The following is a 26,355-nucleotide window of genomic DNA, read 5'->3' on the forward strand; positions in this document are numbered from 1 at the left end:
CACCTGTGTGTAATCTCCCTGTGTTCTCTGAGTGTATTTTAGTCGTGTCTTCTGTCTTAGTATAGTTGCTGGTTCGTCTGCGTTATTCCCCTCCGTTATTCTGTGTTTGTGCCTCCGGCTTCCTGGTGATTCTCCCTGCAAGGTACCCTCGTTCGTGTTCTGGCTTTGTTAAGTTTTAGTTTTCCCAGTTTAGAGTATTTTCTGTTCTGTTCCTCGCCCCCCTTCCTGTTGTGCTGTATTTCACCTTTTGTTAATAAAGCTCACTCACTACTTAGCAGTCCGCATCTTGGGTCCTTATCTCCATTCCACACGTCTGCTACGCCAGGCGTGACACATGTCTTACTTTATCTTCTTTGCATCTTAAGGGCCTGATCACCCTCTATTTTTCCTGCACCTGACTTAAATGTATTTTAAATGGCTCTTGGTCATATTTTTAGCTAAATAGTTTCATGGGTCTAAAATTATATTTTATTTATTTCATTGGAAAACCAATAAACTTTTTTTGAAATGCCTATTTGTCTCTGTTCTATCAGCTTGGACACTCACACTAGTCCCTTTTTAAGCCAGCCGTAAGTTTGAGTTCAAATATGAACCTGTTAAATTTGGTGACTGTATTTCGCACAGCTGTCATATCTCTGTATAAGTACTGGAGTAGTTCCCACAGGGACCATGATCTGCAATGATCACTCACACACAAGATGAAAACTACCAGCTCTGTTATTATGGCCACTACCAAAATACAACCGATGACTACCTTTATATTGGCTACATTTCATTCCTCTAGTAGGTGCAGTAGATAAAACTGGGAAAGAACATTAAAACCTTAAACCCAGTTTAGGTAGCTTAGATGTGTCCTTTGAACTATCAAAATAAGTGGTCATGTTTAAAATGACTGCTTTTGCTTCTATCAGGAGGGGAAGTCTTCTTCAATAGATTAAACGGGTCTTGAACATTAATGGAGATCTTCATTTTCTGTTAATTGATATAAGAGTTAATTTTCAGATATTTTGAATGAAACCACGAGAAACATCACACTCTCGGGAGCCTCGATCCGCTGGGTTGGCAATCTAGCTTTGTTTGTAGGAAAGTTCCTGGGCAGAGCTGGTTACAGCAGAGAGCTGCAAATGTCTTTCTTCGCTGTAAGAAATGTTTACATCTTGTGCCCTTTATTAATGTCAGCACTTATTTGATTAGTGATGCGTGTGTGCTTTTGGCTGTAGAGAGAGAGAGAGAGCAGAGAGACAAGGGAGCGAGGAGAGGAAGTGAATATCCAAAACCACAGTCATGAGGTTGTCAGTGTGTGCAGCGGTGTTGGAGCACTGATTTGTCCATCAGCGTACACTTGGGGTGTAAGGGTTTCTTTGTGTTCTGGCGAGTTTTCTTCGTGCAGCATGTCAGAAGCTGCACGAGTGTCTTTCTGTATTTCTTCTGGATCTCTGCTGATGTTCAGAAAGCTTCCTCATCAGCTCGGTGAAAGTTACTGCTGTCACGCATCGTTTTGAAGCGTTTTTGTTTTAGTTTAATTGTGTTATTTTTGCTCGAACATCCTGGTCTGGATGCGCAGCAGAGCGGATACGAGAAGCCCGAGAAGCGCTGAAATGATGCGCATCCGTGGCCGAAGCGTTTCGCTCTGTGAGCTCGGCCGTCCGCTCTCTACACACTGAGAAAAGCGGAGAAGAGGGGAGCCTTTTCCCGTTAGCCGAATCACGTTTCACCGCTGACTGAGTGACTGATCAGAGCTAAGGAAAACGGAAGGAGGAGTGGGGCGTGTGGATGTGAGACTAAAACAAAAAAGAAAGGAAAAAAGCAGGATCTGGATGCAGAAGGGAACAGCCACTGTATGCGGGCACAATTGTTCCCGAGATTTTCAATAGAATAGACATTTATTTTCATCCTTTGTACTTGCGGATTAAGAAGTTAGTTCGAGAAAAGAAGAAATAGCAGGTTGGCGCGCTGTTGTGTACGGTGGGTGAGGAGGGTTTGGGGGGTGGGAAAGAAAAATGCTGCCTTCGCAAGAAGCCTCCAAAATCTACCATGACAACTATATGCGCAACTCCAGGGCCATCGGGGTCCTGTGGGCCATATTCACCATCTGCTTGGCCATCATTAACGTGGTGGTGTTCTTCCAGCCTTATTGGATTGGCGACAGCGTGAACACACCTCAAGCCGGCTACTTCGGTTTGTTCCACTACTGCGTGGGTAACGGGAACTCCAACCGGGAATTCTCGTGCCAGGGCAGCTTCTACGAATTCGGCTCCATCCCGTCAGGAGCCTTTAAGGCGGCCTCATTCTTCGTGCTGATGTCCATGGTGCTCATCATCACCTGCATCGGCTGCTTCGCCCTCTTCTTCTTCTGCAACACTGCCACGGTCTACAAGATCTGCGCCTGGATGCAGCTGCTATGCGGTATGGATGGAAGACACTTTGGTGTGTTTTGAGGTAGAGGGGGAATTTGAGTCTTCCCAGGCTTTTTGGCGTGGGGTAGGGGCAGCTTGAGGAGAACGGGGTCCTCCTGTGTTACCCACCCTTTGTGTCGTTGTCAAAAAGTGTCACCAGGTCCTCAACAGAATGAGTGCAGCAGAATGAACGCTTGGAGGAGGTCACATAGAATAGAGATCATCCCTTCAGAGTTAAAATAATTTCTTCATCTTAGCCTTTGGCTATTATTGGGTCTTTCCTCAAGAACCCTATCATCCTGTTTTACATAAGGCTCGTTAAAATAATGTGTCAGTGTAATTATATGGAATTATGATAATGAAATGCCTTCAGCAGCATTGAATCAAAGATCACAGCTTCTATGTTGGTTATATCTACAAGATTAGCCAACATTATGTGTGATCTACAAATCATGCATTTCAATAATATATCTTCACTACATTCATTCATTCATTCATATATATATACAAAACCAGAACAAACATACAGCTGACTTGAGAGGGTTACACGGAGTCTTTCCCATCAGTGCTGAGTGCAGTGCAAAGTGTTTTTTCTTCTTCACATTAAGCTGATGAAGCTTTTCAGTTTTGTCAGTGGCTGATCATTTTTTTTCTGTGACCTCCAGGATTGGAAAATGAAACAGAGAGCCAAAAACTACAGTTCTTCTAATTGGCACTTGAAGCTGCCTCCAAAAGCGATTGAGTGCGTATTGACTCCTATTTTTAAAAATGCTTTAAAAAGCATTTTTACAGCCTGGTTTTAAAAGCACAGTTTAGGACTCGATGGATAATATTCACTTTCCTAATTTCCTAATAATTTTCAACTATTTAAATACTGGAGTTAAGGTCATGGCTGCTCTGATTGATATATGCTTTATTAATTAATTAATTAATTAATGGTGTGTGGTTCAGATCATCCTAGAAGTTTGTGCTTCAGGTTTTGTGAATAAAATTCTAGAAGTATCAGCTGTTTAAAGATCCTAGCTTTATATGATAAAGTTAGAACCCCTCTCCTTCATCCAAATATGTTCAATTCTGGTCCCAAACAAAAAAACATGATAGTGGCCAATACTCGAGCGCTGAGGCTCCAAATGGAAAGTATGACATTTATATACAGCCTATGATCTGGCTTGGAGTGGTGCTTTGTTGAGTCACAGCATTGCTGTATGTGAAACACTTGATACCAAGTCTGGCCTAAATTTGATCTGCAGTTTGTTATGGGCCACATTTGGCTTTGGCCATTGACGTTGGCTGATTGACTTCCTCTCATGCCCACCAGATGCTGGGTGTGTTGTGGCATTTTAGCCAAATGTGGCCCAGACAACAATAATCTCTCTTGAGCCTTGCTCATGACTATTTAGCCATACTTGGCCCATTCAACATTCACTAAACTATAACCAAGTGTCAACTTCCAAAAGGAGCCAGATTAGACCCAGAGGTGTTTGCTATCTCGGTTACAACTCTTTGTGTGAGCTTTAAAAGGCTCTCCCATCACAGATTGTTGAACAGATTGTGTCACTTCAGGTGGCGTCTACAAGTGTGTCCCACATGCTCAGTAACATCAAGAATCCCCTAGAAGATTCCTAATCATAAAAAAAACACTAACTAGACGTGATGCACCTGAAACTGCTCTCAAATGGGTTTAAAAATTCAGTGAGTGTTGATAGCGGTGATAGTTGTGTTGAAGGTTTGGCTTTTGTTGATACTCTTGTTGCATGATTGCATCATTATTTCAGAACTCCTCACCTTAGTTTTTAAAAGTCTGAATTTCTATGCATGTGTGTGTTTTTTATGAAAACATGGAGTCTAGTGTGGTGTGTGTGTTTGGGGAAGAGTATGTTTTAGAGATGGCACGATACCACTTTTTTATGTCCGATACCGATACCGATATCATAAATTTGGATATCTGCCGATACCGATATGAATCCGATATAGTGTTTTTTAATCAACAAAACTGTTTTTTAAAATATCTTGCTGCATTTTGCAAGTTTGCAAGTTCATACTCAAGTTTAAAACAACAACTACACTAAAGCTATTCTGTTATACCTGTATACAAAAAAAATATTTCATAGTTCAGCAATACTGATCAATCTAATAAACTTAAACCTGCACCATCCTCCCTATTCTGGTATTTTAAAGAGTACTTAGCGTAAATATTAAGCAACCTAACTAATAGGGTTCCAACTCCCAGCAACAACAAAAATAAATAAATAAAAAATAGGGAACCACCCCTCACGCTCCACCTCATGATGCTTAATCGACGTAATCAACCTTAATTTGATGCAGTGTGAAAAAAAATGCACAGAAATCAATTATTTTTCCAAGAAATATTAAATAGATTCAACATCTTTCTTCAACAAAATTGCAGACTGCACAGATGGTACCTTCCCAAAGTAAAAAGTACTATAGCTTACTAGGGTATATATTAGACTTAATAGTCACTATATACAGTAATTGACTTCTATACATTTTACATCAAATTAAAACTTTGGGTGTCAGATAATTATTTATTAAAAGCTCGACATTTTAAATGAGAATAAGAAAGAAAAGTATGTCTTTGTGCCCCCTTTTCCCTGTTCATGCCCTATCGGCCCCCCTGGCTAAACTTTGCTAGATCCGCCCCTGCACAGTTACCAGCGTCAGCTACGTAGAAAAAGATCCTCGAGTAGAAAGTAATATTAAATAAATTCTAACAACAGCTGATCAAGCTTAAACGTGCTGCTGTTGTTCAGCCGCTGGTTTCCTCTTTCTGGCGCAAAGTGGGCCAAAAACAAACAAGAGACACGGACTCGCGACAGAAAAGCCGATCAGCTGATCATTTAAGCAGTTTCACGATTGAAGTAGCAGCCGGAGAGCGAGAGGCAGTCGCTTGTTAAGATTAACGTGGGAATGCTTTACAAACATTCAGAGATGGACTTACACACTTGCTTTACTTCTCTCGGGGATAACTTTGTCGGAGATGAAATGCCAGGTTGCTAGCGAAGCTCCACATGCTATCCAGACCACCGACAGGTCCCGCATGCCACAGCCGCTCTATCACGTGATGCATACTGCTCCGACTGCTAACGTTCTGAGGCGAGTTACGGCGTGTTGCAAGTTTTGCGAGGTGCTTTCGTGATATTTAATGGATCGGATTACATTTTTTATTTTTCTCCGATATCCGATCCAGTAATTTAGGTCAGTATCGGACCGATACCGATACGTAATATCGGATCGGTCCATCTCTAGTATGTTTGTGAATTGGTCTGGAAGCACTGACATTAACTGGGAGGAGATATTGCTGGCTCAGTTATTCATCCTATTTGGGAGCTGGAGCCAGGGCTACATATTGCAATGGACTTGGGACCTTTTGTAAGCATAGACTGTTTTCCAGCACTACCTGGATCCACAAAAAAGCAGGATAAAACTATGGAAACAGTTTCTTCTTGGAAACGAAATATTCACACAGCTTCAAAGACATTTCTGTTGGTGCCGTTTAAACAGTGTGACTTTGAAGAGCTTGCTTAGCCATAAGAAATGATATATCCTGCTCATGATAACTTATTAACTGCAACATATACTAAAGGTCCACCGTGGTAAAGGACATACTCATCTTTGTCAATAGTCACTGTATTTGTGTTGATGCAGCAGTCAGCCCTGTTGCCTTGTAGCCCCCACCCACACTTCACCACCTCATTTCCTCATCTTTTTTTTCATTGCTGATTGGTTCCTAAGTTTCTTTGCTCCTTGTGCCAAGTTGGCACACATTACATAAGGACTGCACACTCTCACTCATGGAGCGGCAGATAAGGTGAGTTTGGTTTATTCTTCTTTTTAATTTATTACGACTTTTCTTTAAGTTAATGACTTAGTCTGACCTCATTTTCTCTTTTGACTTACATGGACTTCGGCACATTGCTTTTCTTCATTAATTCCTTAAAGTTAACCACAAAGAAAACGGGGACAACATCACACCAGGGAACCCAAATCATCACCAGTACCCCAATCTGACTAAATGTGTCATTACTACAAGAGCTGGATGTTACACTGGGATATTTAGTAAAATAACAACAGAATGCAGTGATTTGCAAATAATCAAGTCATAAACCCCAATTTTTTCCTGACACAGAAGGTCTTCTATTTAATAAGTTAATTATTTTATCATTTTAAGAAAAACATTACCTTGTTTTGAATTTAATGGTAGCAAAAGGTCTCAAAAAACTTGGGACGGGACAACAAAAGTGTGTAAAACGGGTACAGCTGGAGGAAGATATTGCAGATAATTGTTTTATTTAAAAAGCATTTTAGAGAGGCAGTGTTTCTCACAAGTACACGAGCAAAGGTTCTGCAAAAAAAGAGAAATGCATAAACAAATTGTGGTACAATTTGAGAATAATGTTCAGTATGAAATTGTAAACAACAGGCATGATTCTGACAATTGTATGTGAACACAGCTCACCATTTCATCCACAAATGCAGGTTAAAGCTCTATCATGCAAGAAGAAGCCATACGTGAACAAAACATCCAGGAATGCTACCATCGCCTCCGGCCCACAGTGTTTAAAATAAACGGAGGAAAAGTAGGAAAACGACTCTGTAGTCAGACAAATTTGAATTTTATATAATTTGTATATAGAGGTTTTCGAGCCACACAAGGCCTTCATATTTCAGCAAGACAATGCTGAACTGGCCTGCCTGAAATTCAAACCTTTCACTAAGTGAAAACAAGTTTGTGGCTGATGAAGTAAAAAATAAAACACTTTTTTTGAGACCTGTTGCTTCCATCAAATTTAAAAAAAAATCTATTGCATTTTATCTTTTTTGACATATATTCTCCATGTTTTAGTATGACCAAAATATAAATTCATTGCATTTTATTTATTTGCATTTTACAAAGCATTCAAACTCATCGTTGTTTGTTCCATCTCCTCTAACCTTTATTAGTGGAAGAAGTTTCTTTCCTCTTGCTTTCAGAAAATGAAGGGCATATTCCTATGTGTCTGTGATATCCTGATGGGACTGGAGTTGAGCCGAAGACTCTGGGGCAGCGTGCAGATAATGGTTTAATTAGCTCTGCGGTGCAGCTCTGCAATAGGGCTTTAGTTGGCTGTGGACAGTGCAGAGCTGTGGCAGCCCAGAGAGGCTGGTCCTGCTCAAAATGCTTCACAGCACAAAAAGACCACACCAACAAAGAGGAGATGGGGAGACCTGTCATAAGTTGTCGGGTGTAGCAAGTGCGAGGACCCAAAGGCAAAGAGCCAGATTGAAAGCAAATCATTTGTTTTAGGGTGATGAAAAAACTATCAATGTAAAGGTCCAATAAGGGAAACACCGGGATAACAAGAAACAGCTGAAACTAATTTTACTCCACACAGTGACAAGACTCTAATGCATTTAAACTTAAAGACACAAGGGTGGAGGCCTTAACTGGAATACAAATGTACATAACGAAGAACTTAAAGCCACAAGATACAAAGGAATATGAAATATACACAACAAACAAGGTAGGAACCAAATTGAACATCCAGTAAAAATAATATAAACTTCAAAACTCTGACTCTAGGACATTGGACCATGACAATCTTTCCATCAGTAGGTAAAACAGGAGTTGCTTTGGTCCTGTATGTATTCAGAGAGTTTTACTACAATCTACAAATGGTAAAAGAGCGTTCTAGATCACAAAAGAAGTTCCTGTATATTCAGAAAAATGCCGTTTCCTGGAAGCATTACCATCGGACTGCTTCCTTGAGGGCTAATTGACTGTTATTTATGTACATCATAAATATATTTTGGCCCTGAGCCATTAAGTTATTCATAAACTAACAGCAGCACTCAAAAACTGCTCTAGGACTGACTGGAAGCCAGTGAAAATGTGTAAGTGCACTAATGGGGCGATCGTGGCTCAAGAGTTGGCAGTTCGCCTTGTAATCGGCTCCGACAGTCTCGGTCGTTGTGTCCTTGAGCGAGACACTTCACCCGTTGCCTACTGGTGGTGGTCAGAGGGCCCGGTGGCGCCAGTGTCCGGCAGCCTCGCCTCTCAGTGCGCCCCAGGGTGGCTGTGGCTACAATGTAGCTGCCATCACCAGTGTGTGTGAATGGGTGGATGATTGTGTGTAGTGTAAAGAGCTTTGGGGTCCTTAGGACCAAGTAAAGCGCTATACAAATACAGACCATTTAATGCACTCAGCTCTCTTGGTGCTGAGTGCATTAGTGTTGGTGAAAATTGCATGAGAAATTTTACTTTACTGAGTCCTCACTGTTTGTTTTCTGAAGCAACCTGAGAGACTGACTGCTGATCCTAATCTGGTCTTTGCTCCAGGAAACAACGATATGCGAGTGAGCTGCTCTACTCTGCCTGCACACACAGTACACTGAACTCACCAAATATTACGTAAAGATGGATACAAATGCAAGAGGCTATTTTAAGACACTTGCTATTCTGACACTGTTCAAACAAACAAATGATAGTTATATATGGTGTATTTAAATGAATGGGATGCCAACTTATTACATCAGGTAGCAAGGTACTTTTTTTTACATACAAAAACACAGCATTTCATTGGGTTGAGCAGAAAGTTTCTTCAGGCTAAAGCACCACAAAGTTCAAATTTAAACTCCAGTATCCAAGGCACCAGAGGTTCAAAGCTACAACAAAAGCTGTAAGATACTAGATTTACAGAGTGGACTGAGTTGATGTCCACTTATCATAGGAGAGGTTACTGTTAGTACTACAGGGTGAGAAGACAGTCGATGAAAGGGTTGCTTCCCTGTACCTCCAGGTTAGAGAATGGGTGTGTCAAACTTTACTTACACACTGAATGAAAGTTCAGAGTACCCAGCCTTCTTGGCACCTGGTGTCCCATCACCATGTGCCCCATCTGGTGGATCTTGTTCTACTTGAGAAATTCAACAGCGCTGTGGCTATTGGACCGGCTGGAACAGCCTTGCTCAACCTGAACCCAAATACTGTTTTTCTGTTGTAGTGTCCATTAATGGATTTATGGAGTGGAGGGAGCTCATCTCAGGAATATTTATAAGTCATATTCCTGACTTATAAAACTGATTTTATTTTAGAATGTAGCACATATTAAATAACATCAGTGTGATTTTACTTTCTTTATTTAAAAAAAATACATAAGGAAGGCATTTCTCTTGTTCCACTGGTCCCAAAGAAGCCCAATTGCCCACTAGCATAAGATTTTCTTATTCATGTCTCATACGATCAGTTTAAATTATGCTAGAATAAATCACACAATGAGCAACGACTTTTCTAAAAAGCAGCTGGAAATGGGATAGTCCTCCCTGGCACACCACAGGAAGTGTTGGATTTCCGTCTGTTTGCCCTGGCTGTTTGCCGTGTTTTGGCTGACAGTGCGTATACTGCCGCTGTGTATTCCTTGGATCCCATTCTTTCATCCTCACATCAAAAACAATGGCCATCATGTGCTCTGTTGCCACTTGCTGCCCTTTCACCACCTCCTTCTCCCCTCTTCCAAATCTTTCCATCCTCATCACCACCTTGTCTTTATGTCTCTGTCTTTTGTGTAGTTAGCCTCATTTTCCACCCAGCAGCATCCCTCCACCCTCTTTTTTTGTGTTTCTCTTCTCAACCATGGCCTCTCATCTACTCGTACTTTTAACCTGTACTGCATGTATGAAACTTACAATCATTCAGAAGAAAGGCAGGGGAAAGAAAAAGCTGAATAAATAAGTGGAAACATACAATGAACTTTAGTGATAAACTAAAGATTAACACATGTCTGTGCAGAGCAGGGGCAGTTCATTATAACTTTGTATGAAAAGAATTGTTATTCATTGTTGGGCTCAGATGGCTGGAGCTTTAATCTGGACTAGACCCAGATTCAATACTGCCACAGTCTACTGTGCGTGACGTAGCTGAGTGGTAGAAAATCGTCATCATTTTGCTGCACACATTTCTCCTTCTTTAGGAAATACAGCTTGATCCCAGAATTGATGATGATTCAGATTCTGTGGCCTTTTGAGTCACCACAGCTCAAACCAACATAACATGAACGCATCCTAATAAAACACAACTGAAGTGAATAGCTTTTGGAAGACCAGTACATCCAATGAGCATTTTACGCGCACACAGTAGGTTGTTGGGGTTTTTTTTATGCTTGTTTTTATTTCTTTAAATTGCATGCTAAGCATTCCTTTCTGAGACTAACATTTGTTACTGATGACCCTCTAACCAGTAAATCTTGAATCATTGTAAGTTGACAGCAGCTACATTGTGATTGTCCCGTATATAATGCCGGCACAAACAGGTGTTATTTCTCATTTATTTGTTACAGCAGCAGGATGCACTTGAAGCTCAACTCTCCCAACAAAAATGACTGATACAGGGAAAGCAGGATGAATAGCAGGTGGATATTAAGGTGGCTACGGGGCAGCAATGGCACTGACAGGAGAAATGACATTCTTCAGCTTAAATCAATCCCTGAACTGGGAGGGCGTGGTTGGTATAGGATATGAGAAGAACAAATCATTGCTCTGTGTAAGATCTATTGCATGCCTGAAATAGCTGACTGGCTTCACTATATAGTGTGGGAAATGATTGCTCATGTATAAAATAATGAATAGGCTCTAATTTTTGTGGGGGTTCAATTTTAATGGAAGGTTATTTCAATAAGATTAAAGCAAGAAAAGCTCTTCTAATGGCCATTGCACAAAGGAGGTCTTAGACTTATCATGTAAATTATCAGGTAATAGTGATAAAAAAGTTTTAAGCAAAATTTCCATGTAATTAGCTGTAAAACTAGAAGATCTAAATCAAAAACCAACCACATACTTTTTGTATGTCTCATATAAAAACCTTTTTATATGAGACATACAAACATTTCTTAGTTTTGGTTAAAATGCGAGCAGCTGGATTTTGCTTGCTTGTGACCTGTAGTATTGAATTCATACATATTTTTACATTTCAATGAAATGTTAAAAAAAAAGATTAATTTTATGAGCTTTCAGCACATTAGACTTCAAGAAAGGCTCAGATTTATTATGCCTTGTCTAAACCCTCACACGGTACCTTTAATGCAGCCTGTAATCAAAATAACTGTATTTCCCAAACCTTACTGAGTCCTAGGGGCTCGTCGTAGCTGGGGAAGTCCATGCACCAAGTAGAGATTTAAAAAGAAAAAGACAGAGCAAAGCTTTCAGTGAGGCCACAGCTGTGTTATTAGCGTCCTGTTCCACAGCAGAGAGCGGCTAAATTAAACCCCACACTGAGAAGAGTGACAGGAATATGAGGACATCAAAGTATCATGCTACAAAAATGGGATCATGTTTGTGCTAGTCTGGAAACCACACACACACACACACACACACACACACACACACACACACACACACACACACACACACACACACACACACACACACACACACACACAACTGTCTCTCACACCAGTGAGCTAACTCACAGGAAACCTACATTGATTTTTTTTTTCTCTAATATGCATGAGTGCACATTCAGCGACACTCACACAGGGGACCTCCCCAGCTTTCCTGACATGGATTAAAATGAGTCTGGATGAATCATTAAAAGTGAATGTTGTTCACTTCTGTCATACAGGCAGGAGAAAAACTCGTAACAGCACATTAAACCTGCTGTCGTTGCTTCTGAAGTAAACTGCATAAATTAGATGACGTATTTTAAATGTGCCGGTAAACACTGAGGTACAAAGATCATACTTGTGCAGTGTCTGTCATAGAAACTCTCACTTAGAAGAGTCCCTTTGACACTGACTCTAGGGGTGATATATCTAGGATCATTTGATAGATCCACTTCTTTCAAACATTTATATTGCACATTTGTTTTTATTTCATCAGATAGTAATTAAACTGCTAAACAATCTTCGACCTTCCTTTTATCCAAAATTCTTACAAGAGTAGTCGACTATTTGACTCCCTGATATAATTCTCAAATGTGTACCTTAAGCAGATAAGGCATAAGCTGAAGAGGAACTAGCATCTCCCACTAATTTAGAAGATTATCGTTTAGCCTGGAAAGCCAGTTTGTCTACTCCTCTATCAACAAAACAAGGACTGAACAGTCACTTATATTTGGTCATTAGAGGACTTTAAGGAGAGCTATTCCAGTGGAATGTAACTTTCTGAAACCCACACTGAAAGTTTTGCTACTTCAAAACCTTCCGTAATTGTGTCCCAACAAGCTTTTCTAATATTCTGGCAATAAAAGGAAGTTTTGAAATGGTCCTATAGCCCATGGGTAGTGACAAGTCCAGGTTTGGGCTTTGTTTTTCCAACAGGAGTTGGACAACACCGTGTTTGAAGTAGCCTGGAACACAGCCTGATGGCAAAGAGCAATTTGGAGGGACCGCAGAGGAATCGATAGAGTCAAAGAGTTTAACAAATTAGATTGTGGGTAAAATATCAGCTGAGCTTATTGAGGGTTTCATTTGGGTTAGTATTTCAGAAACAACATCCCCAGAAACCAATTCAAAATTGTGGGATGTCTGGCATCATAACTAAAATGACTATTAGACCATGATTTTTTTTTTATGCCGTTAATTAATAAAGACCATTAATCGATTTTCTTAGAAATAATAAATTAGTGGGGAAACCACTCACCGAAGCTGCTTTTGTTCAGGTGTTGGCAGCAAATTTTTCTCTTTGTTTCTGGTGGAGATTCAGAGCAATGGTTCTACTTCATGCCCTGGCATAGTCCAGATTTACAAAAACTCTCCATGCCTAGAGCTTCACACATTCACACAAACCATTTACATGTTGTTGTTTTGTTAGTAAATTTAACATAAACATCTATCCAGATATTTACACAAATGAATTTAAAAATGCAAATCCTTCTATAATAGTTAACTGTATTATTTCACAGTCTATAACGAGACATGGAGTGTTTGGATAGTGTTGTTATCGTTGAAGTAAACTGAATGCAGCTCAGTGTCCATTATAACAGCTGAACCCTCAACATTCCTGCATGTTCCTACGTTTTGAGTTCATACAAGTTTTTCTGGGGGGGTTTCTGCCTTGTGCTGCTCTCAATAGTAGCAATAGTCCAGTAAATGAGGCATTCAGGGACCCATCTGTTAGGGCCAGCCTGACGTCAGCTGGGCCCATACACACCAAGGGATCACTTGGGCCTTATGGGGGCATGCACATATAAACACGCACACAAAGTTTCCACAGATGCATCCTTTTGTAGTTCAAAATAGGGAAAAAAGTGATCCAAATGGTCACAAGAACAGGGCCATCAGATGTAATGTGGAGATTTACAGTTGAGTACACATGGAGGAATTTATATACGGTCTGTGACCTCTGTACAAAAAGATGTCCTATGGTTAATGTGACTGTGATGTAACTAATGCACAGCTGTCTTGTGTGTGTTGTATGTCAATTAATTTTAATTTTCAGTGGCTACAAAATTGCATTTTTGTAGTTGCATTTTGTGTGCTAGCAACCAAAGGAAAAAGCTTCATGACAGCCAGACTCTCCAGGAAGAATTTGCAGATTGCCCGATCAGTGCTTTCATTTTGCTTCATTCTAAGTGATGAACCTAATAAAAGTTGCTAAAATAAAATTTATTTACCATAGAAACAAACAATAAGACAACGGCCAACAAGAACTTAATTATGTAGAAACAATAAAACAAAAAAAGTTCCATTGGCCTTAGCCGAATAATTAAAGAGAAAGAAAGAGAGCAGTCACTTTCATTTATTTACACGGCGTTGCTTCGTGGTTACCATCACCACCATCACCATCATCATCACCACCATCACCATCATCATCATCATCACCATCACCACCACCATCACCACCATCACCATCATCATCATCACCACCATCATCATCATCATCACCATCACCACCACCACCACCACCATCATCACCATCACCATCATCACCATCACCACCACCATCATCACCATCACCACCACCATCATCACCATCACCACCACCACCACCACCACCACCACCATCACCATCACCACCATCACCATCATCACCATCACCACCACCATCATCACCATCACCACCACCACCATCATCACCATCATCATCATCACCACCATCACCACCATTACCACCATCATCACCATCATCATCATCATCACCATCACCACCATCACCACCATCATCACCACCATCATCATCACCATCATCATCATCATCATCACCACCATCACCACCATCACCACCATCATCACCATCACCATCACCACCATCACCATCATCACCATCACCACCACCATCATCACCATCACCACCACCACCATCATCACCATCATCATCATCACCATCATCACCACCATCACCACCATCATCACCATCATCATCATCACCACCATCACCACCATTACCACCATCATCACCACCATCATCACCATCACCACCACCACCATCATCACCATCATCATCATCACCACCATCACCACCATCACCACCATCATCACCATCATCATCATCATCACCACCATTACCACCATCATCACCATCATCATCACCACCATCACCATCATCACCATCACCATCATCATCACCATCATCATCACCATCACCACCATCATCATCACCATCACCATCATCACCACCACCATCACCATCATCATCATCACCACCATCACCATCATCATCATCACCATCATCACCACCACCACCACCATCATCACCATCACCATCACCACCATCACCATCATCACCATCACCACCACCATCATCACCATCACCACCACCACCATCATCACCATCATCATCATCACCACCATCACCACCATCACCACCATCATCATCATCATCACCACCATCACCACCATCACCACCATCATCACCATCATCATCACCACCATCACCATCATCACCACCATCATCATCACCATCACCACCATCACCATCATCATCACCATCATCATCACCATCACCACCATCATCATCACCATCACCACCATCACCACCATCATCATCACCACCATCACCATCATCATCACCACCACCATCATCACCACCATCATCATCATCACCATCATCATCACCATCACCACCATCATCATCACCACCACCACCATCATCATCACCACCATCATCATCATCACCACCATCACCACCATCATCATCATCACCACCATCACCACCATCATCATCATCACCACCATCACCACCATCATCACCATCACCACCACCATCACCATCATCACCATCATCATCACCACCATCTTCACCACCACCACCATCTTCACCACCACCATCATCATCATCACCCTAGTCCTTTTGCCCGTTAGCCGCCGCTCACCACCCGATGACTCTCATCCGTCCTGACAGGCCCACTTATTGGCCTTCAGTGGCCAAAAGGTGAACCCTGATTGGTCAATCTCCTTGCAGTTTTTCCAGGCAATGATCTCTCACAGGTGTGTCACATGATCTGTGTGCCAAACTGTTAAGCGATCATGGGCGGGGGAGTATGGGGGGGGGACGTGCTCCCCAGAAACAGGTCAACAAATGTCACAATAAAAGCATGCAACAAAACTGTAAGAATAAAACAACATTATCAAAAATGATAAAACACAGCAACACATGCAAAATAATTAAACACACCAAGTTAAAACATGCCAATTACAACATGCAACATTACACCTTGTGAAACATGTTTCCTGTTTTATTTTGATAGTCCCTAGTCCTGTGTTCAGTACGTTCATTCGGCTTCCTCCCTGTCTCATTATGTCTGTATATCCCATCCCCTCGTTATCCTCTGTGTGTTTAGTCCTGTCTTCCTCTGCCTCTTGTTGTTTTCCCACATTGCTGTGTGTGTCGTCTGTGCTCTGCGGTTTCTTAGTTTTCTGTTCCAGTTCCAGTCCCAGTCCCAGTTCCTAGTTTCCAGTTCTAGGTTAGGTTTCCTTGTGTTTGGGTCTTACAGCAAAGAAAGGCTTTTTGTTATTCCTTCATGTTATGAAGCATGCGTTTGGGTCCTACAGCCTTGACATTTTCTGTCATGAGCTGTTTTTAAATGTAACACATCTGTTACTTTGACCCATCACTCTGCATGATATCATACGTGGTCCCTAACAAAATCCCGTATCACACAAGACAAATACAGTTCCACTCAGGTTGTTGTGACTACTGTTTATCTATCACATCTTTGTACTAATTATTAATTGAGTAATCCCTTTGCTCACTGCTGGCCTACATTCCCTCTTTTTTTCTTAGCCATCTGTCTCGTGCTTGGCTGTATGATCTTCCCGGATGGCTGGGACGCAGAGGTGATCCAGGACATGTGTGGTGAGGACACTGGAAAGTATACCTTGGGCAACTGCTCTGTTCGTTGGGCCTACATTCTGGCTATCATCGGCGTGCTGGATGCCCTCATCCTCTCCTTTCTGGCCTTCGTGCTGGGCAATCGGCAGAGGGACTTCCTGCAGGAGGAGCTGAAGGCTGAAAACAAAGGTGAGGATTGGAGAAAACAAACCAAGGCAGAAAAATTCATTGGAAATAAAGAGCATCATTATGTTATGTAGAAAATTCATGACAAAAGGTTAGTACACCATGTTTAAAATGTAAGGTTTCACATATCAGGACATAATAAAAACTAATTCAGTTCCATTCAATTCCATTTTATTTATATTTGTTGATATATATTTAGCACCATATCACAACAATAGCAGATAAATGCAGCCTCATATGAACAATAACAGAAATTATTATCATCATTTATTTAAAAACCAAGCCAAAATCCAGACGCTGGCTGTGACAAACTGCACTGGGGCTATTAGAGTTGTTTTTCAGGTTAAAGATAAGATTCTCTGGAGAAAACCTTATTGCCAAAAGTTTTCACTTACCAATCCAAATGAAGAATGGGTCATTCTCAGGAGCTCAGTGCGCAGAGGTCACCAACTTTTTGCAGAGTCCATAGCGACACATCTCCAAACTTCATGTGCCCTTCAGATTAGTGAGCAGCGCTTAGAGAGCTTCATGGAATAACTTTCCGTGGCTGAGCAGCTGCATCCAAGCTTTACATTACCAAGCACGATGCAAAGTGTCAGATGCTGTGGTGTAAAGCACACTTGACTCTACAGCAGTGGAGTTGTGCCCTCTGAAGTGTCTGGCAATCCAAATGAAAATCTGGATTTGGTGGTAGCCAGGAGAACAGTACTTGTCTGACTGCACTGTGCCAAGTTTGGTGAAATTTAGAGATTATGTTGTGGGGTTGTTTTTCAGGAGTTGGGCTTGGCCCCTTAGTTTCAGTCAAAGGAACTCTTAATGCTTCAGCATACCAAGACATTTTGGACAATTTCATGCTCCAAATAATCATTTCCAACTTTGGGAACATTTCCAGGATTGACAACATGACTACACACCAGTGCACAGAGCAATGTCCATAAAGACATGGATGAATGAGCTTGGTGTCGAGGAATTTGACCAGCCTGAGTACTGACCTCCACCTAATGGGATTAATTAGAGCAGAGACCTGTGAGCCAGGCCTTCTTGTAAAACATCAGCCTCTGATCTTCCAAATGTGATTTTGGAAGAACAGTAAAAGAAAATCCCATAAACACTCTAGAAACCTTTTAGAAAGCTTTCCCAGAAGACTTCCATCCATCCAACCATCTTCTTCCGCTTATCCGGGGCCGGGTCGCGGAGGCAGCAGCCCAAGCAGAAAAGCCCAGACCTCCCTCTCCCCAGCCACCTCCTCCAGCTTGTCTGGGGGAACACCAAGGCGTTTTCAGGCCAGCTGAGAGATATAATCTTTCCAGCAAGTCCTGGGTCTGCCCCGGGGCCTCCTCCCAGTGGGACATGCCCAGAACACCTCACCCAGGAGGCATCCTTGTCAGATGCCCGAACCACCTCAACTGGCTCCTTTCGATGTGGAGCAGCAGCGGCTCTACTCTGAGCCCCTCCTGGATGGCTGAACTTCTCACCTTATCTCTAAGGGAGAGGCCATCCCAGAAGAGCTGAAGATGTTATATCTGCAAATGGTGGGCCAAGGAATGGGATGTCACTCAAGTTCATATGCATGTGAAGGCAAGCAAGCCAATTCTTTTGGAAACATAGTGTACATTAGAGGCAGTAAACACATTAGAGGCTTATCTTGGGAAATCTTCAACAGAGTGCTAGTGACCAGCTATCAGCACTAAAGCAATACCTGAATGAGCAATTGCTTCCTGTATAATATTTCACTCTCTGTAATCGTGTGATTCTCATTTAAGCCTTGAAAATAAACTGTGCACAAGAACTGGGATAAGCTTCTGTCTGAAAGTTGGTTCTGCTTTTGCTTTTCATCAGCAGAGTACATTCAGACAACCACTTACACTGACCCACACCTGTGGAAATTTAGAGTCTCCACTGAACCTAACTTGCATCTCTTTGGAGGCCTTCATGGTAGAAACCATACAGGCACAAGGAGAACATACCTAACCTCACAATATAAAGCACCTTGTGGTAACTTCCATTGTGTTTTGGTGCTAAATCAATGTGTGCAAATACATTTTGAGTTGAACTGAATTGAGTATTACAGTAGGAGTGTTGACAAGTCCTTCAGCAAACAGATTATCAGACTGGAGTACATTAACTGCATTGGCACTCACAGACAGTGATGGCACTTCTGATATAGTGACTTAACTATGTGACCAGAACTCCCTTTATGTATGTATGAAGTATTTGGCTGTTGCAAGATTTTTAGAAACATAGTAATTGATCCCTTCTTATGAACCGCAAACAGTCAAGTATTATTTGAAAAGTGAATTCTGTATAAGCTCTGGCAGGCAGCGAGCTTTAAAAATCAGTCAGTGCACAAACTGAAACATTACGTCACATTTGGATATCTCATAACATAATTATTTAATACTAAATAAAGTTAGAATACTGTTAAAAGCTGTCAGGTCACAGCCACTACCAGGCATGTTTTCATTCAACAACCTTCAATCAGTCAAAGTGTGACCTTTGTCCTTGTTTCTTTTCCACAGACTTCATTGTGTCAAGGGTAAGTGCACATGTACGAGTACATCATGTCTTCAGTCTGTGGTTTCAAGGTTGATTTACTGTATTTATCACATCATGAATATAACAGACACTAAACTCTTCAGATTTAGTCTGAATAATATCCTGTTATTATTTAGAATAGAAATACATGCTGCTCGGTATCCCATTTCAGTATTTTTTTTATTGTATTGCCAGTAAAGCAATACAATAAGATTTTCAATTAGCTGAAAAGTGTAAGCAGTTGCTGATGAGCCACTACTTTTGCTACTTTTGTTACCCTTTTTGAAAACTGACGGTATCCATTTAAAATTATATCTGCAACATGATTCAGAGAGTCTCAATACTTACTATCCTGTGCATATCCATGCATTTTTCTTAATCGCTAATTTAGTCACGATCAATTTGTCAAGTAATAGTGTCTGTTTTAAATTGCCAGTTATGTCAATTTAAAATGGCACAGTAAACAATTTATTTTCAGTCTGAGCTTCAGCTGACCTGCTGTCAGGTCAGATATTTAGCATTTGTCCTCACGAGAGCGATGGTGTTCCTTCACTTTAGAGACTCTTGTATACTCGTGTATCGACTTGAGTGAATGCAGGCTAAAATAAAAAGCACAGAGCTAGAAATGCGAAAGAATTTAGTGGGTGGTCACATGTAGAGCAAAACATCCCCGGGCACGTTTTCCCAAAGGAGCGGGACCCACTGCAAGTGGATGTGTCAAGACGTCAAGTCGGGAAAGGCCTTTCACTGAAGACTGTGCGTGATGCAGGATGTCAAGCTTCTGTGTATATTCGTCAATGTGTGTGGTCTACTTAAAAATCTCTGCACACATAAATGGGTGACAGGTGTGTCACAGGAAAGGTTCTGTGATTACAATCACTGGAGGTAGTACTGTGAATATCAACGGTGCTTCTTTGAAGTCTTTTTTTTTTAAATTTAAGCTATGAAATATGCTCTAATTTCCAGTATTAGTAAAAGATATACTGAAATGTCCTTTATGAAATAAAAGCAAATGATGCACAATTTAACGAGGTGCATCCACCATCTGACCACTCAGAGATGCAGTTCATTATGAAAATTACTGTTGCATTTTCCATCTTATGCCTCGGTTTTGCTCATTGGCGTCGGCCTATGAAACACTTATATCCTTGAGTTTTTCTTCACTTCTTTCTTTGAGATCATGACTTTTTTTTTTTTTAATAAAAGAAGTAGGATTTAAGTTCAAGGATTCAGCTGTATCCAATGGTGTTCATGCGATGTCAGGTTGATTTAATTTAAGCACCAATGTCATTGATGGGATAGCAATCTATCACTACTAGCGCTAAACAAACCAGCAGACCATCATGAATGTGAAATGTTCAAAATGCGTGCACAGTGAGATCCTTTAGTTACCATAGTGTTACATTAAAACTGCTTCCTTCCTTCCTTTAGCTCCATCTTGGTCCACCTCTGCGAATGGATGGTGTAAGACCCTGCAGTTTTGTCGAGTTAATCTCCAGCATGTTCTCCTTGCATGTGCTTTGATCAGTTATGGCTGAGAACTTGATGGCTTTCCTGTCTTGTGAGAAACTTTGCACTTAACTTTTACTTATCCTTATTTTCTAATTCTGTTTAATTAGCTTCCTTGTCAAAGAAAATGCTCAATACAATTTACAAAGTGAAAGTAATTTTTAGAGCAAATTGAATGTTAAAGGAAAGTGTTCAAAGTTTTTGGAAATATGGTCATCTTCCTGCGTCCACCTGCATCTGGACGTCAAACAGGATCTTACCGCAGTCTTTCTCAGCCATCACAGGGGGCAATATATACATAGTCTATGTTTCTCATTGGTCAGCACTGGCCCACGCCAGCTATGTTTCTCATTGGTCAAGGCTGGGACCGTCCTTAGTTTTTTGGCTTACTGCTTCAAGGAGGGCTGTGGGTTGCACTTTACATACCTTAAGTATTCAGTGTATAACTGAATAATTAAAACCAAAGGCACTGATCCATTCTCTTACGCTCTGCCAGTTCAGGGTCGTGCTGGTTTGCAGCTACTGTAGGGAGAAGGGCGGGTACACCCGGGTCAGGTCGCCAATTTGTCACAGGGCCATGTTGTTGTTAATAATTATTTTTTTTAATTATTATTATTATGATCATCATGATGATCAATTATTCATTATGATTTTATCATAAAATTAGGACAATTTTCATATCCCTCATAAATTGCTTTTTGACAAAAGGGTTTATTCCCTCTCTCTGGTGGATTTGACTCTATATGAAGAAACAGAGGTGACTACTCTGGGAATGTGTTACCTTCCCACAGGGGAACACAGCCAGTTTTTCAGGGCCTCTGGTATAGCCATCATATCCAGGTAGTAGATGACGGATACTAATTACAAGGACACTAGTTCAAAATTTAAAATTTTAAAAGCTAATAAAAAGCAAAGTTATTGGCCGATAATAATCGATGGTTTTGAGATTGAATTTCAGAAAACGTAGTCCTTTTGCTCTTTACATGTTCTATGCTTAATGATGAAAAAATCTTGTGCCTTGTCTACAGATTCCTCATGTTATGTATCTGTTCTTTACAGAACAAGTAAGATACCCTGTAGTCTGGAAAAAATAACATTAAAACATGTGAGAGTTGATTTTCAATGTCAGATGATTTGATCTTGTTTAAAAAATGGCAAACATGAGACGCATGAATGCTTGGATGAGTGGAAGACCATGAGAGGGAAAGAAAGCCTTTCTCAGTTCTGTTTAACAGAAAGAACTTAAGATATCCCAAAATTAGGAAAAGTCCATTGTTAAAGAAGTTAAAAATTATGTTAAATATAACACATAGCTTAAATAAGTAGAAATATATGTACCTTAATATGACCACATAAGTATCTTATCAAATGTCCAACAACCATTGACCACAACGTGACCCTGGAGAGACAGCTTCTCCAAAGACAAGAGAAGTCAGCAAAAAACTGCAATAACTTCAAGATAATGTTCATCAATTTCAAATTGTGAAAACATTTAATATCTCACCATATATAGTGCATAATGTCAAGAAATTCAGCCAGTCTGGAGAAATCTCTGCAGCACTGCATTAAAACAGAATCAGGCAGGAATAGGTTTCCTCACTAGTCCAGCAGCTGGTCTCCTTGGTTACCTCCATGGATATTTACAGACTGTTAAGAGCGGATTCCAGCTGATTGCATTTTTTTTTAAGTTTATTTGCACAAAATCATTTAAAAAATAATGCAAAGGTGACTGAGAGGAAGCTTGAATTCACGGTTAATAGGATCAACAATGGGAGTTCTGCAAAGGGACAAGAGTGAATCCAGAGTGAAACGAGAGGGCTCAATAGGTACTGAACTATGTCCAAGAGTGAGTGGACTACAGTCTTACGTGGCAGTGAGCATAAACATGAGGGGTATCTTAGGAGGCAGGTCGATTCCAAGAGGGAAGTGACCAGTGGCAGAGGGCTTGCAGGCAAGTGAGTATTCCAGGTGACAATTCCAGCGATTATCACTACAGGAGTGAAGACAGTACAGTCTACAATACTCTGCCCAGAGGTGGAGCCACCATTCCAACTGAAGCTTAGATTCACTGAGAAAAACAAAGAAAACAAAAGAGAACCCAGCCGTGACAGTATTGCTGCCATCTTATTCAAAATGAGCTATTTTTCATGAAATATTAGGTCTCAGTTTAATCACTTGATATGTTTTCTATGCTCTACTGTGAATCATTTGTGGGTTTGTGAGAAGTGATTTAAATCTTACACATCTCAGATTTCTTGGAGTGAGGGTTTTATTTACTAGTTAGGCTGCATTATTCATAATGGTCAACAGGGGCGCTTTTGTGTGTAAATACATTATGTTGTGCTGTCCTTTCTTTTGGAGCACTGACGTTATTGCAATGTAAATCTGAACCTATGCTTTAAAAGACTGGTGGTCCTCAGTTAAAATGGCAAAGCAGCTGTATGTTGGTGTTTGCAGTGTAATGTTCTTTTAGCTCTCCTCCTTATCACTCCAAGTTCTTTGACAGCTTTAACCATATTAGACTTACCGTTGTGATGAGGCCCACCACGTCAAATATCTGATGCAGTAGGAATTTAATTCAATTCAGTTCAATTTTATTTATTATAGCACCAAATCACAGCAACAGTCGCCTCAAGGTGCTTTATATTGTAAGGTAGGCCCTACAATAATACATACACTGAAAAACCCAACAATCATATGAGCCCCTATGAGCAGCACTTTGGCGACAGTGGGAAAGAAAAACTCCCTTTTAACAGGAAGAAACCTCCAGCAGAACCAGGCTCAGAGAATTTAGTGTTTACAAACATACATAAATGTCAAGAAACATAATGTGCAAGAAAAATCCCCTCACACTGTAACTGGGTCCAGTACGTATGTATTTCTTGGAGGCGCGGCACCTAACAGATAATACAATATTCAATAACCTCCACATCTCACCCAACATCCAACCAACTTTGGGTAAAAAATCTTTTTCATTTGACGGTTTTGTTTGAAGAATGAGTCATCTGGTAAGTGCTGGAGCTATTAATATCCTTCTCCACAGGCAGCCTTCATCAGCAACATTCAAACTCAACCCCCATCCCTCCCCATCCAGCCTGTTTGTGACAAACAGGAGGTTCATCCAGGGGCAGCTGTGACTGGCTAAATAATGGATGCCTCAAATCAGACTGCTGCTTGCTTAACTGAGTTTAATTAAACTTGATCTGACCTTGGTATTCACAGGCCAGTAAGTTGCTCCCATTTGTATTTGTGACATTTACAATAGTTTTCGGTTCTTTTAATCCATCAAAAGAAACATTTTTTTCATTGAGTTATCAATAAACATTAATAAAACATTAAAGACCTAAGATCTCATGGCAGAACTATGAAGGTTTATGCATTTCAAATAGACATAGCAGCTCTAAAGGATAAAATTACATTGAAAGTGTATCAGAATGAGGCTGCAAAATCTGTAAGAAAAACGTTAAAGACTGTCACATTACAATGTTTCTGTTTGTTTTTGGCCTTTTATTCACCACCTGCTGATTCATATGTCAAAGTCCTTGTGACAGTTCCCCTACTTTGACTTGCAGTCATGTGACATAAACAAAGGAAGCTCCAACAGTCATTTGAATTTTAACATCACTCATTTAAAGGTTACAACACCAAACAGAATAGGAGAGGAAAGAAGAGTGAGTCATGGCTGAATGTGTGTGGAGTCAGCAGGAAAATAATGAACGTGCAAAACTGATCTACAGGAGAATAGAATTGAAAATACTAGAAAATGTCTGAATGCCAAATACCAGGCAGTAGTCACAGCCTCTAACATCCGTCTGGTTTCATATGGATCCATTTGGGTCTTGTATACAAAATAATTATTTTTCCACTTTTAAAGGGAAAATATTCAACTGCCAACAGATTTCGACACTAACAGCTATTTTTGATATGATATTATCAATTTAAATAACTTTATTAAACTACACGGTTTGGTTCACAGAAAGATCGCAGGCTGGTTTGAACTACAAGGCGTGACACTTCTCTGTGGTACATCCCACTCCAAAACATTCATGCTGAAGACTGTCTGAAGTCCGGGACAAATAAACAAACAAAAAAGAACAAAAGAATACAAATCTTGGACTCTCTTGATAATTTAATCCATCATAACAGCTCGATAGTGGTTATGGTCTTCATGAATGTCGCTGTCGATTAATAATAATGCCTGCTGTGTGGTTGTGCTGAGTGAAATTTGTGTATTTTATTAGTCTGAGCAGTTATATGTGTTTTACACCGGAAGCTTTAGAATACAGTCATCATCTAAATGTGCCAACTATATACCAAAAATAACCCCACTAACTTTGAGGCTTCAAAACGCAGAGTCCAGAAGTCTGGATCCAGGAATATTTGGATTCTTTAGCATTGTGAGACAGGACAGGTTGGGCATTTCACATCATATCTTCTCAGATACATATCCGATTTTATTCAGAAAATATAGGAGGCATTGTCTTGGTGTTCTTCACAAAATAACAAACACATGAAATTCACTGAAGGTGAGGAAGGAATTTTCTGTTTCAACAGATGTGTGCAGTCTGTGAATTGTGCATGATTTTACGGAGACATTTCCACTCTAAACTGTTGCATATGAGATAGAAATGTGTGCAAATGATGCCTAATTTTGTGCTTGACATATAACCCCAGTGTTCAAGCACAGTCTATCCCTGCCAGTACAAAATAGTATATAGCATGCAGGACAAGAATGAGTCCTGGCACACACCTGCTTTGCCACCCTCTCCTGTCTCTCATGGCATGTTTCAGTTTCCATTTCTCAGCTCAGATGCTGCTGTCCTGACACTGCCTCTGTTCTTTCTCTCTCTTTCTTAACCAGATTGAAATACAAGAAACTAAGGATCCAAGATTTTGTGTTCAGCGGTTCCATTGAGAACCAAAGATCTCTTCCTCCTCTTCCAGCTTTGTGCCTCGTTCCCCGATACTTCACCTCCTCCATCCATCTCCTGTCCTAAGCTCTGCAGGTGAAACCCTTTTGGTTTGGGTTTTGGAGGTCAAAGTTTGTTAAGCAGGACTGACACGAACTAATCTAACAAAGTCAAACTGTTTGAGAAGAAACAAAACCTGAGAGAAAGTGGGATGATCAGCTTTACCAAACTCTGGGATAAAATCATTCGCAAACACACACTCGTATTGTTCCAAGGAGTTATTACATCAAAGCTCACAGAGTTAACGAAATGTGATTATTGAATGAAGAAAAAAACCACTTTACAGCTTTAAAAGTCAAAAGAAGAAGTGCGCATGTAAAAGCACACAGGTGCTACTTATGACATAACAAAAAAGAAATGAAACAACTTTTGTACAATTTAGACGAGGTGTCATTTTGAAGTCTTTTTTAGGTTCATTTTCAACTTCTCTTTGTACACGACACTGTCTGAGCCCGGGAACGTCAAAATAAACATGTTTCTATGGAAATAGGTAAATA

The 26,355-nt window shown here is 40.6% G+C and overlaps 1 protein-coding gene across 4 annotated transcripts; it reads left to right on the plus strand.

Annotated features, from left to right (window-relative positions):
* lhfpl4a (LHFPL tetraspan subfamily member 4a) lies at window positions 1–26,355 on the plus strand. 4 transcript variants are annotated; one of them, XM_026169097.1, is made up of 5 exons: window positions 1–2,406; window positions 16,611–16,847; window positions 19,364–19,380; window positions 20,811–20,843; window positions 25,750–26,355. In XM_026169097.1, exons 1-5 carry the CDS (start codon window positions 2,001–2,003, stop codon window positions 25,801–25,803), a joined length of 747 nt encoding a protein of 248 aa, XP_026024882.1. In that variant the 5' UTR covers window positions 1–2,000; the 3' UTR covers window positions 25,804–26,355. The 4 variants fall into 4 exon arrangements, with proteins under 4 accessions (XP_026024882.1, XP_026024885.1, XP_026024883.1 ...); XM_026169100.1 differs by lacking the exon at window positions 20,811–20,843 and having other exon boundaries at window positions 23,932–26,355; XM_026169098.1 differs by lacking the exon at window positions 20,811–20,843.

Source organism: Astatotilapia calliptera, chromosome 5, assembly GCF_900246225.1.
Source record: "Astatotilapia calliptera chromosome 5, fAstCal1.2, whole genome shotgun sequence".
In the NCBI taxonomy this organism is placed as follows: Eukaryota; Metazoa; Chordata; class Actinopteri; order Cichliformes; family Cichlidae; genus Astatotilapia; species Astatotilapia calliptera.

Coding starts and splice junctions, on each gene's coding strand:
- lhfpl4a (XM_026169100.1), top strand. CDS start 2,001: ATGCTGCCTTCGCAAGAAGCCTCCAAAATCTACCATGACAACTATATG. Junction 2,407..16,610: donor CTGGATGCAGCTGCTATGCG/GTATGGATGGAA, acceptor TTTTTTTCTTAG/CCATCTGTCTCGTGCTTGGC.